This window comes from Hesperophylax consimilis, chromosome 4, assembly GCF_061612785.1.
Source record: "Hesperophylax consimilis isolate HC1 chromosome 4, BYU_Hcon_1.0, whole genome shotgun sequence".
Taxonomy (NCBI): domain Eukaryota; kingdom Metazoa; phylum Arthropoda; class Insecta; order Trichoptera; family Limnephilidae; genus Hesperophylax; species Hesperophylax consimilis.
Window position 1 is genome coordinate 37,040,315 of NC_142839.1, and position 14,228 is coordinate 37,054,542.

General features: G+C 34.0%; 1 protein-coding gene across 1 annotated transcript in view; it reads left to right on the plus strand.

Annotated features, from left to right (window-relative positions):
* The window catches only part of LOC149424657 (uncharacterized), a 97,899-nt gene extending 84,416 nt beyond the window's left edge, over positions 1–13,483 (plus strand). Inside the window, exons 3-4 of the mRNA XM_089631086.1 lie at positions 11,868–12,187; positions 13,346–13,483. Coding sequence (XP_089487212.1) covers positions 11,868–12,187; positions 13,346–13,352 — 327 coding nt within the window. The 3' untranslated portion in view covers positions 13,353–13,483. The remainder of the gene's footprint in view (positions 1–11,867; positions 12,188–13,345) is intronic.
* Positions 13,484–14,228: the final 745 nt, after the last annotated feature.

Sequence of the window (14,228 nt, forward strand, 5' to 3'; positions counted from 1 at the left end):
GAGTTCATTTAGATTACCAACAATATTACATACCAATATTACATTACATGGCAATCGCCAGTACATTCAAAATATCCTTCCTTCAATATTATATTATCCTCCTGTTATATTCAAATATCTTCTCTCCTACTCAAAATAGGTCGTTTATATTTATACTGCGACAAAGCACAAAACTGTACAAAACCTCCTGAAATCTGCTTACAGGAACTGTTATAACATGACCCACCAAAAATACACCAATGAACTAACTGCTGTGAAATATAAGTTTTATAAAGCCTGGAGTAATTGTTTTACCAAAATAGCTCAGCACACGTAAAGTTTCGTAGTGGGTAATTTAAAGCTCTCTGTTGGCTCTATTTTAGCTCTTTATTTGGAGTGCTAACCGCTTATTAAGCTCAGTATGAAGGTTAACTTCACTAACTTTACGTGTTGAAGTTACGATGGCTTGTTTCACTGCGTCCTATTTCACAGAGCTTCCTTATCTCTTACAGTTTTTATTTAAGTTCCACCTTTATCACACGGAATTTCTTGAACAAGTTCCCCTTTTGACGTTTGTTTTATTTTCTGTAGAAAATAAGAAAAACACGTTTGTTACGACTCCTGGCAAGTTTTATATTCGAGTCACGTAATAAATCGCTTATGAAAATTAAGCTGCAATAGTGAAAACATATATGAGAAACAATTTGTTTATTTGGTTATTTAACTTTGTGTGGATACCGTAATGTTGATTTATCGCCTCTGCATTGCTAGGAGAGAGTCACTCTTTACCACTTTGAAGATTTTTTTATGGTTTGCAGATTTTTTGATATACTGGAAAATCAAAAGCGATTTGTAATTCAACTAGATTAAATATTAATACGTAATGGTATTCACATAGTAATGAGTACGTGTCTGAAGTATGTACATGCTTATAATTAGTGGTATCTACAACGTAATAAACATATATCGGAAGTATATAGATAGCTTATAATTAGTGGTGTCTACATAGTAAAAAGTGTGTATCGGAAATATGCACATCGCTTATAATTAGTCGTATCTACATCGAAAAAGGTATGCATCTGAAGTATGTACATCGCTTATAGTGGTATCTACATCGTAATAAGTATGTATCGGAAGTATATACATCGCATAAATCAATGCAACCTCATTTTAGTTATGTGAAGCACTTTAGTTTTAGAATGTACTAGTCAGTGGAAACAACTCCCCATCTAAATATTTAACGCTATGAATAATAAAATGTTTGTATTTCGCTTTCTGCCACAAACAATAGTTTTTTTGAATCATTCTTCTTGTCTACAAAAAATATATATTTTGAGTTCCTACTTTATTTGAACTTTTAAACTATGGTTATAACCACGTTTGGGACGACTTATTTATATGATTCTATTTTACCCCCTCCCAATTTAAAATGATTTATTACCGGTTAAGTCGATTTACTGATAAAATAATTGTGACAATTTCATATTCTGTGGGGGTATTTTGAAGTCTGTTTTCCCCACATTAATGATATCTTAATTGCTTTATAATGATGTAGCAGCTTTTAATTTTTTTATATTGTTTAGGTTTTGTGAACATACTTAGAAACAAAGGATAAATTATTTTCCTTACTTTATTAATTAATGTTATATAAGGGTAATTGGTTCTTTTATTGATTTCTAATTGTTCAAGTAAATTTAATCTAAGGTCCTTTATTTCTATATGTAAGGGTTTAAGTTCATTGTTGTCAAGCGGGACGTGATTATTCACTAAGAGATGTTCTGCGAATTTTGAAAAAGTGTTTTATTTTATTATAATATCTTTTATGTTCTTTGAATCTTTGAATTAAGTAAAGCAAACAATTCAATAGAAGGCTTTACATGTAAGGAAGGCATTGGAAAACATTATTGTAAAAATAATTGTATGTAAAATAATTATTTTATGAAATATTTTTTTAAGAAGGGGTTTTATTCCAATTGTGTTTTAGAATCGCCTTAGAATGTTAAGAACTAGTTCAAAGATAGGAAACCTAGTTAAATTTGAAGAACTCAGCCTGTTACTAGGTAAATGTTAATATTGTCCTAATTTTAACCTTAAAAATACGTCTAGGAACTTCCTGAATGAATATCAGCCTCACAATGGATGATATTTTAATAATTTAAACACATTTTTTTTTACTTTTATTTTATTATATTTTTGTAATATTATAAGAATTCTAGCGACCACCATACACGTATTGCGTAGTCGTAAATAAGTTGTACATATTATAATGCTAATTACGGTATATAATCTAATATAATGTAATAATAAAGAACTCCAGTCCCTTTTTTAATTTTTTTTATCAATAATAACTTTCTAACTCTAACATCAGTTGTTTTTATGTTATAGTTAGATTTAATAGTATCATATAATCCCAAAATCGCACCAAATCTATGAACGAGACGTGTGACGTCACTAGTGTTAAAAACCCAACTTTTTTTTCAACCGGCGCTGTGTTTTTATGGGAGTAGATACGTTTTTTTAATTTTATTTTTAAGATTACCCGCTTTTAACATTGATGAACACAGGGTAAAATGTTAACATCTCGTCACTTATGTTATTGTATTGAACCAAAGTGCAAAAATACATGCATGACTGCACCTGATTACAACGAAAGAAAAAGACATGATAAATCATAGATATATTACTCACGTAGACTGGTTATGATGTCAGAACGTGTCAGAATCAGCGGTTTCAGTCGTACCTTCAAATATTGTTTTTTAACGTGATGGTGTTTTAATTGTTTTTAATGGACAATTTATAAATTCTACGTTTAATAATAATTAATGAAATTTATATATTGGTCTGTATGAATATATATTTTTAAGCCATAATTATTTTCGCTAGAGTATCTTATTTTCACCTGGTTGTTACAGAAAACAAGCTAGGAGCAAAGGTACACATAAAAATGCTGCGATTTTAAACGTGTACAACTTTCTTGTTAATTTTTAGGACAGTATAAAATATTTTTTTTTTGGAGCAAAAATATTAAATAACATAATAATCATCAATTTATTTCAGTAGGTACCCCAGTTTACTCACCCAATCACTCTCAAGACTCTAGTATGAAAATATTAAACAGTGGGTGTTTTTGGCTCCTGGGGGCACTGGTCGTAAAGTGGGATGATATCAAGTTACATAGGGTGGCAAGGGGCGGTGGAACGGCGGGTTCCATTTTTCAGTAGCTTTTAAAGTTTTTTTTGAAGAGTTAAATTTTGGTCACTTCATGTAGTATACAGGTCTACCATTGACTTAATGAGACTTAATTGACTATAAATACTGATAATAATATAATACTAATAATTGAATATAATAATAATGAGGTCTACGCCATATTTTCGCGATATGGCAAACCGAACAGGAACATTCTGCCGAAATCACATATTGTTTTATAATTCACTCTTACAAAAGAAAACTCGTATTTTACTGCTTCCAAGAAAAACATTAGTAAATGAGAAAATGCTAAAAAATTATGAAAACTTTCACGTTAATTTTTTACCTTCGAAATGTGGCTGAAATTGTGCGTTTGAACTATTTTTTTCGATTCAACTGCCATTTCAATCTCTTCGAATAATAAGATTCCATCCTTGGAGAAAATATAGAAAATATATATTTACAGTTCCATCTGACACGGTAACGTTCTGCGATAAATATATCTAAAGTAGCACTCTCTAGTGCCCATTATCGCATGACATTGCCTTCAATTCCAGTCTTCTGTTAGCGGTATAGCGTTTATTAGTAACAATCAAAAGGTTGCTTGAAATGGCTTTAGCCGTGTTTGGTGACTAGATCTGAATATCCAGGTACTTCCCCCCCTTCCTCTTCCCCTTTTCCTCTCCCTCCCTACTACCTTGAGTCTTCAGACCGTTGGGTTCACATCGTTTCACATTTTTAAAAAACTATTAAAAACTAGTAAGAACTTGACTTATTATCATGGCGTTTGTTTTGTTAAAATGATCCGGTTGAAAATGGGCATGTAAGAATCTAATTAGCAAAACGGAAATAGTATAAACTTTTAACTAGACAAAGGTACCATACCAATAAAATAAACTATCAACACCGTCACAGCTTTAATCGCGGCCATTTTATGAAATAATTACCCTTTTCGTCGGTTGGTTTAAGATGGCGTGTGTTTTTAACCCAAACAACGAGAGATTTAATAGAGCACGCCAAACCACCTAAACATTTAAATACTGACACATACTGAAGCGTCCAAACTTTTCTCGCGTTATGTCTCAATGTTTACTCTTCAAGATTCCAAGCAGTATGTTGTCCGACTTAGATGAAAGGTGTAATATACTACACAGTTGTTTTTTAGAACCAAGGGATAGTTATGCAAAAGTTTGAGAATCACTGCCCTGAAGCAACAAGTCAAACTTCAGCAGAAACGATAACCCCTGCGAGCTCCAGGGAAATAAATACTAAAATGATTTACCACTTCGGAATTAATATCGCTGTTCATTTTATTCCGCTTCGTTGTTATTCGTCAAGTCTCCATGAATATTTAAGACACGGCTTGTCGTAAGAGAGTTTAAGACGCATTTGTTATTAAAGTCGTCAAGTCAGTCGTAGTTAATGGCATTTTTAATCTGTGTTTCACCACCAACGACCATATATTATATAGGTTGCAGTAAACGAAATGTGCCAAAATGCAGTCAAAACTTCATAAATTGCCTTCAAATGTATCGTTGCTGCGGGGCATCATCTTTCTAATGTCATTTTCAGGACTAAAACGGCATGATTTACAAAATAAACCCAATTTATTTATGTTGCCCTGTTTTATTTAATAACCCTTCAAAACTGCCCTGTCTCTTTTGCTGCACCCTGTTTAAACTCTGTTGAGGCCCCGAAGTAAGCGTTCAAAGATGGTTATAAAGGGGAGATATGTAAATACGAATGTTAGAAGGAAAGCGCCAATATAAAAAACGATAATAATTAAGCGAAAATGGTTAATGTAAATTAATGGAAAATATAGCAAAAATTTGAGGTATCCGGTAATTGACGGCTACACCAGAGCTAAACGAAGAAAAACCACTATAAAAAATTAAAAAAATAAAATGATACGTTAATGTTAGCTCAGAGGGTTGGAGTTGGCAACACGATATCACAACCTCATACTTAAGCTCACATTTTAACACAACCTCAAATAACACATCTGCCCTGATGATGAACACTGCAATGCTGTCCGAAACGTTGGCTAAAGAAGGAGTTAGCGCAACACGGCATAACACCCCAAAAACAAATAAAAAAACAGAACAATAATTTTTGGAGCTAACTTTGCAATTTTTTTCTATCGAGGGAATTTAATATAATTAACGTTTCGGCATAACGAATTTATGGAGATTATCTATTTATATATATTTTTTGGATCTTAATCAATTAAAGAATTAACGAGAAACTTGTCATAAATCGGTAAAAATTGGGTATGCAGGGGCTTAAGTTACCAAGGAAAGTTGGATCGTGGAGTCTATGGAATTACAGACTGATCAGGGAACAAGGGTTTCTAATTCTATTACGGATTGCAATATCATCGTAAGTTCTAGTATTTATGTTTCACTATTATCATGAGATCTATATATTTTTCATAATTTTTAGTGAAACCTTCAATAATTTCAGAAATCTCCATATGCTAACGGATATGTGAAATGTTTTTGAATTATTAAGTGCCATATTATGTGTCGTATCTCATAAATGATCACACTCTGTATCTAATCAATTGGATTGCTTGTATGATTTTCTTTTACAGTTTGATAGCCATTCAATAGCTAAGTATAAGTTTTCAACCGTTTTGAATGAGTATAAGATAAATAAGCATTTTCATGTTAGATTTACATAATTACGTTTTCTTTAGGCAGTGGAGCCATAACAACCCTTATTTAAAAAGGGGTGAGGGTACTTAAAAATAAAGGTATCTGGCAACTTAGATATGTTCACAAAACATTACCAAAAGTGAAGTTTTATTTTGAATAATCTCTCACCTGAGCAATACTGAAAGTATCTTTCACTCTGAAATTAAGTCCATAATTAATACGTTTTATTTTTTTATTGTGATTAAAACCCCAAAAAAGTATTCATTTCACTTGCAGATATGAAGTCAAAGCTCCATTCGACGGAACCAAATATTCTATTCAATATTTTTTTAGTGGTATAACCTCAAATTGTAATACATATATAAAAATTGAAAATAATATTAACAGTCCTCAAACGTAAAATTTGAAATCGAAAAATTAGAACAACATTCTGTCACATCTAGAAATTGAACGAATCTTTTTCAGATTTTTCTGTTTCGCATTTTCGTTTGAGATATTTCAATATTCTGTGTTTCATAGTTGAAGTTTTCCAATAAAACGCATAAACAATAAATGGACTTGAACAGAAATTTATTTTAGCTAATTCAATTTTCTAATAAATATGGAGTAAGCTTATTCCAAGGTGTTTTCAGAACTAAAGGGTAATAATGAAATAATTATAATATTTCAAAGGAAATTAGCACTTCAATAAATGCTAATTCCATCAGTTTCACATTTCAAATTTGCTTAGAGGGAAAAGGCTACACGCGAAGTTATTCATAATTAATTATAATAATGACACGATAATTGAAAGCCAATATCATACATTTGAGGCGTAACACAACGGTGATAGAAATGTGACATTAGTTATATGAAATGTAATTCTATAGTGATACGAATATAACACTATAGTGATATGAAATGTAGCACTATACTGATAAAATAAACGTTACACTATAACAGCGATAATATGGAACGAAAGTGATATTAAATGTCGTAATACAGTGATAATATGAAATGTAGCACTACAGTGATAATACGAAATGAACGTGATACCGTAGTACTATGAAATATAGCACTACAGTGATAATATTTAATGAATGTGATACCATAGAAATATGAAATGTAGCACTACAGTGATAATATGAAATGAACGTGATATGAAATGTATATAATGATATGAAATGTAGCTCTACAGTGATAATATGAAATGAACGTGATACCGTAGTAATATAAAATATAGCATTTCAGTGATAATATGAAAAGAACGTGATACTATAGTGATATGAAATGTAGCACTACAGTGATAACATGAAATGAACGTGATACTATAGTGATATGAAATGTAGCACTACAGTGATAATATGAAATGAACGTGATACCGTAGTAATATAAAATATAGCATTTCAGTGATAATATGAAAAGAACGTGATAGTATAGTGATATGAAATGTAGCACTACAGTGATAACATGAAATTAACGTGATACTATAATGATATTTAATGAATGTAACTCTATAGTGCTATGAAATATATGGAACACTACAGTATATGTAACATAACTAATGTCAAACTTCTTTATGGACGATATTGTAGACAGTTCATGTCACATCACTATTGTCAACTAAGTCACATCACTACTACTACTGTGTGTAGTATGTAGCTAAGATATTATTATTGCCTAAGGAACATATCGAATGTCGTCCTTATCAATAAAGTTATATTATAATAGTCAACAGTGTTTACATAAATCAGCCTGAAACACTGAACGAAACAGTACAAAAATCGTATATTATTTTTAAAGCGCAATTGAAGTAAAACTATTTGGCATATCACCATTGGGAGTTAGAACACGTGGTTATAGTGTTGAGGAGTTGCTAACATGACGCCGAACCTCGATTACGTTTCTGGAATTTAGTCTGCGGAATGGTGACGTCACTCGAACCGATTTATGGCCCAAATACAATTATTTCCGTTTCAAGAGGCAACTGTTTCGTCCGGTCTTCTGGTATTCCGTGTTGGTATTGTGGTATGAAATCGAACAATTAAATGTGGAATTTAGTCTATATTTTCTTTTTCTTGTGATTGCCGTTCTTTTAGTAGCCATAATCACCGATAATTAATTGTTGTTTTGGAAATCCATACACCTCTTGAAATGAATTTTAAGGAAAATGAAGCACATAAAAAATGTGTTTCGGCTAATAATATGAAAACATTTTCAAAGATTTCAATGCTATTAATCGAATTGATGTTGATATGTATATTGAGCTAATTGAAGTAGGCTTACGGCTTACGAAAAAAATATTGGAAAGGTGAGTGTTTGAGGCGCAATCAGATGAAAGAGGGGGGGGTGAAATAATAGAAATTAGGAACGCTCCGTGAAGACATGGCACGATTAAGGCGACACAAGACTAATAACGGGAACTTGCTCGACGCTCACATTTTAATTATTTCTGATGAACGTATTACTAAAATCGAAATGTATCTAGACGGATCCCTACGGATGTAAGTTATTTATATTTAAGATTGATAAAAAATAGTACATTACAACTAAAAAAAATTATAAAACGTTTTTTAATTATAAAATTTGCGGTAAGCACAGATTTTATTTTTCTAGATGATGAATTAGTAACTTCTCGAGGGATTTTTATATAAAAATTTGAGATTTTGGTAATACGCTCATCAGAAATAATTAAAATAAACCCCACGAAAAGATTGATTTTCAAGGCCTTTTAGAGCAAAGTAGACCGTAGGTTCGTCCATTACGCTGGGCCGCGCGCCGAATATTGTTTTTACACTCCTTCTTCACTTATGCCCTTAAGATTCACACTTTATTTTAGAGATTTGATAGGGCAAATTTAACTGCGGGTTTGTCCAAAACACAGGGCCGCGCGTCGCATATTTTGTGCACGGCTGCTTCACATACGTCGTTTAGATTCTGGCTTTATTTTAGGGTATTTTCTTGTCTCAAGTGATTCAAATACTAGAGTCTTCGTGGGCGTGTGTGCTAGGAGAGAGTTGAGTTGTGTTGTTTATCAGACTGTACATACCCCAGCGAGGAAATAACAAAGAACAATTATTTTCAGAAAGATACCGAAACCCTTCAAAAACAAATAAGATTTTTTCCTGAAAAAATGTATCGCTAAAAGTATTGCTTGAATCTAAGAAAAACAAACCAAAAACCACACGACTCAGTATTAGTACATATTTTATTATTTTATCGTGTTTTATGAAGCAAATGAAAATATTTCATATTTTTTTACAGAAAGATGTCTTAAGGCTAAATAATAAACATTCTTACAATGTGGAGATAATAAATAATGAAATGTTGATATATAGTGAAAACGTTAACCGTTATCCTGGCGGTATTTTTTTATAAAAATTCTTAAAACAATAAAAATCATTTAATAGGATTAGCGGAGTTCTACGAATCAAATTACATCTACTGCTCAACTATCCTTTTCCTTTTTGACCAAGAACAAAATAAATTTCAAATTATCCAAAATAGGGCAATGAGAACAATACTTAGACGAAATAGATATTCAAAAGTAAATAAAATGTTAAAGGAACTAAATTGGCTAACTGTGAAACAGATGCTGATCTTGAATACGGCAATATTTGTACATACAATAGTAAACAACCTGTTACCCAAATATTTCTCTAGTAAAATTGTATACAACACGGATGTATACAAACATAAATCAAGGACACGCAATGAAATCAGGCTACCAAAAAGGACAAGGAAAATAGTAGGTATACTGTATAAAGTGATGAAGTACTATAATGCGCTGTCGGAAAACTTAAAGTCTGCACCAATTGGAAGGTTCAAGGTGTTGTGTAGGAGCCACATTAAGCAGGAGAAAATATAGCATATATGCATGTAACAATTAATTAGTAATTTTTAACCTTAAATGAAAAAATTACTAAAATATAATTAATAAATAAATAAACACGAAAAAAAAAATAAAACTCATGTTTTTTTGCTTTTATTGTGTTTTTTTTTTATAAATAGGCAAATTTTTTCAAATGTCAATTTACTGTAAATTATATCATTTAAAGCTGTAATTCAACTTATTTTCTATTTGTCAGTACCTAGGAACTTATCAAAAATAAGACGCGGTATGACTAAGTGACACAGCATATCATCTCAGGTAAAGGTTGTGACGGTTATTCAGTAAACATTTTAACGAAAATTTCACAACTGTTGGTTGGCAAAAGGTTTTTTTTTTAAATAGACCATTGTGGTGAAATCTCAGATGATCCATGTTTCTTTTCCTTTAGAAAATAATACTTATTGAGCTGAGTATCGGAAAGAATTTAGGATAAAAAGGGGCACATTTTCCTTTGTTTGCATATTTGTGAATTTTCTTTGGAGCTTTGGAATTCCTTTGTCTATGCTAAAACTCAGACAATCTTGGAAATCGATATCCAAATACTTTGTGTTCATATTCATGTTCAGGATTAATTTTGGGACCTTCGTAGAGTGGTTGCAAAGAAGAAATTGTGGTTTACCGAAGCGTATGAATGGCTTAAAGTAATGATTTTTTTTAATGTGTCACAACCTATTTGAAAGAACGTTTAAAGCAATATAAGTTTAACGATTCGAGGACTTACATTCTTCATCTCATAGTATCTTGTTGGAAGTGCCTACGTTTTGCAAAATGCTTTTAATAATGTCTGTAGTGTATACCGACCATCTACAATAGCCTGCTCTTTTCGATGCAGCTGTGTGGCAATGTAATTACTTCGATTGTTTATTTATTAAGTAAATTTTACTTTGATTGTGTTATTTATTAAGTAAATAGGCTTTCTTTATTTTAAAATGTGTAACGATTCAGCAATAACACACCACCGCTTCAGCAATGTTAAATTATTGTGCAGAAGGCAAAGATCGTTTTTTTCTTCCCTGATTGGTTGGGAAGAAAATAATAATGTACTGATGTAATTTTTTAAATTATTTTCATAATTTCAACGAATATTATGCATTCGTGCATATCATATATTTTTTATTTAACGTAGATACAAGTATCTGGAAATTTATCTTAGCGATGAATAGAACCACAGAAGCATATAAAATCAGCGTTGAACTTTGTAGTCGTACCTCCACAGTCCATATAGATAGAAAATCTGACCACCCTTTTCACGATTATGGAACAGAGATATGAATCTTTAACTTGGTCTGTAAAGGGTATTCTTGTGTGGAGCAGAAGGGTGGACCCAAAGATATTAGAAGAACAAGATATGCTATGTTGGCCGCCGGACAGTAGGCGGAGTACTACCTAATTAGGGTACTTTGAATACTATCGGGAAGTGTACGCACAGAAATCTGTTCTATGTATTAGTGCGGATACCTTAGCGTAAGCGAAGGTGTGCAGAAGTATTGGTGAACAAAACCGGCGACACTGGGCAAAACAATTCCACACAGTATGAACTTCTCATAGCACATCTCGTTTTTCTAATATCTTTGGGTGGACCCTTGCTAAAACTATAGAAAAAGTCTTTGAACTCTGGGTATATCGTCGTATGTTATGAATTCACTTGACTTAAATGGTCGGGTGTGAACTACCCGATCATTATAACCCACCAGTCAACAACCACCAATGATCGATCGGGTTACTTTTTCAAAAAAGATTCGATTCGTCAGCACCGATGTCCGGTGATGGATGCCAGTGTGATCGGTAGATAGACCAGATCTACACAATTTACACATCTATGGTATGGTATAACTACAGTCCGTACTACCTACCTACCTCAAATGAACGTCTCAGGTACGACAGGTACTTTTGACGGCGGGTGGCGCATCGATCTCTCTCCTCTATAATAATGTAAATATACCTACTATATAAATATCCACTCTAATTAATGTAATGTAAAAGTATTCGATCAAAGAGCGGGTACTCTCGAGAGTGGGTCGTGTAAAATGATTGATCAACTTGGCTCTAGTAAAAACGACCTGTTGTAATGCGGTAAAAATTAACAATGTGTAAAATGTTGGACCCCAGAAATTCGTTAACTACCGGAACACTGTGACTGTTACTTATATTCAGTTTTGTTGTTGTTCCAGGAACCTATCAAGGACAATGGCTGCGAGGCATGCGCCACGGCTACGGCGTGCGAGCCTCTGCGCCCTTCGGCCTCGCCTCGCACTACCGCCCCAACGGCAAGAACGTGCGCGCCTCACTCACCTCGCTGCGGTCGGCTGGGGACACGGGCGGGGGCGGGGGTGGTGGCACCGGGAGGGAGGCACCCACTCCGGATCCCGCCGAGAGACGCAACCACCGCATGGACGACGCCAGAGGCGGCTTCGTGCTCAAGGCCAGATCAGATGAACCTCCCGCGAGGAGAAACAGCCTGGTCGAGAAAACGAAGAAGGGACTTCTTTCTGTAAGTAGAAATCTCATGTTACCCATGACCCGTGAAAAATCACGGAATTATTATAATAATTGTAGGATTTGTGAAACTGGAAGTAGTTATAAAAAATATTTGTCTCAGGTCTCGATGTGGGACGTTTGGGTTTCTTTTCTCGTTTACATCGCATGGATCAACCCTTCAGAATAAACCTGCATTCGGCCTCGCCGTTGTGTGAGTAACCACCCACACAGCGAATGGCGGCTCGTCTCCTGACTACCACCTGAAGTCCACGGCTCTCTGCCCTGAAGTGCAGAGTTCTCCATACTCAAGTGCAGTCTTGTTGTGTGCTCTCGCTTCCCCTCTTGTTTCGTCTCTCCCCCTCTTATTTCCCCCTCGTCCATGGCTATTCATTTCTTTTTATGGGTATGATTTTTGCGTTAGCGCTTATGCTTCTTCCGTCGATCACCATATAAGGTGATCCTTCTGATTGTACGTGACCAAGGCATGTTTTACACTGTATTGCTGCGTGATCGATGCGATGGTATATCCTCTATGCTTTATGGTCGTATGGATACTGGATACTTGATTAATTGAGGATATGGGCAACTCGTAACAACCTATGCACCGACAACCGAAATTAGTATGTTTAATTTTATTAAGTCTACATGTTTTTGAATTTGACACTTTGGACCGGAGTTGGTGGAGAACATTTTTGGAGAAATGTGTGTGTAGTCCCGTAATAAAACAATCATTTCTTCACTGTCCTGCATTGCATATTGCATAGTTGTATTTTTTACACTGTCTTGCATTGCATATTGTATAGGAATAATTTCTACACTCTCTTGCATTGCATAGGTATATTTTCTACACTGTCTTGCATTGCATATTGCATAGGTATATTTTCTACACTGTCATGCATTGCATATTGCATAGGTATATTTTCTACACTGTCTTGCATTGCATATTGCATAGGTATATTTTCTACGGACTCAAAAGTTTACTTACATGATTACATCTAAAAAGGTTCTAAAAAATCCTCAACCATTCTGAGATCTGAATAGAAATTCACTGACATATTGTATTTTTATCTATTCTCTACTAATGTGAATTAATTTTCTCTTCATAACTTCAGTTCTTCCGCCGAAAAAGCATAGCGTGCTGCTGATCTGACAATATGTTTGAATGTTGCAGGGTCTGAAGATGAGGAAGCAGCGCAGCACGGGAGACCTGGAGAAGCGAGGAACCTCTGGCTCCATCAGGTCCACTGGATCATCAGCTTCCTGGGTCTCCACGGAGTCCTCACGGTCCGGAGTCACCAACGCATCCCTTCACACCGATTCCAATGCCAGCTTCGTCGTTGAAGTAAGTATCTACACTCCACAACCTGATTTAAAATAACGTAACGTTTCAATATTATTATAAGTACATAGCTTGTTAACCCGCATCATATTTGATAACAATATTGCCGGTTTAAATCCACTGTCTCGAATGTGTCGCTTGTATAATGCACATTGAATGTAACTATTCATATATACATCTATACAAACATTCTCAATTATTTTGAAAAGTGTGATGACTATACGAATTGTGGATGAGTGCAAGCGAGATGGAATGCTTACAAGATCTTATAAAAGGCGATGCACGTTAGTTGTGTGCCTCTTTTGTTCCAAGCAGCTCCCCTAGAAATACCAGTACATAGATCATCTAAGAGTATTATTGCATACTATCCGACACACTGCAATAAAGGACGATTATACTCCATACACTACAAAAAGCAAGTTAGCAATCTACTAACATGACCTGTCACGGAGAATAGTGGTGTTATTTTAATGTGAATGTGAAGTGTTGTAATTTTATTTTTTTGTTCTCTTTTAAAATATATCTCTTTTAAATTCACTTTTGTTTTCGGTGATGAATGAATGCAAATCTTTGAAATGGAAATTAACCGATATCCCGACATTCGATCGAGCTGAAATTCGGCAGATAAACTCGTTGTAGATTACAAGGCATTTGTCAATTTTTTGGTGGCAATCACGTACAAACACACTGACATATACGCATTTCTCTGAAATCG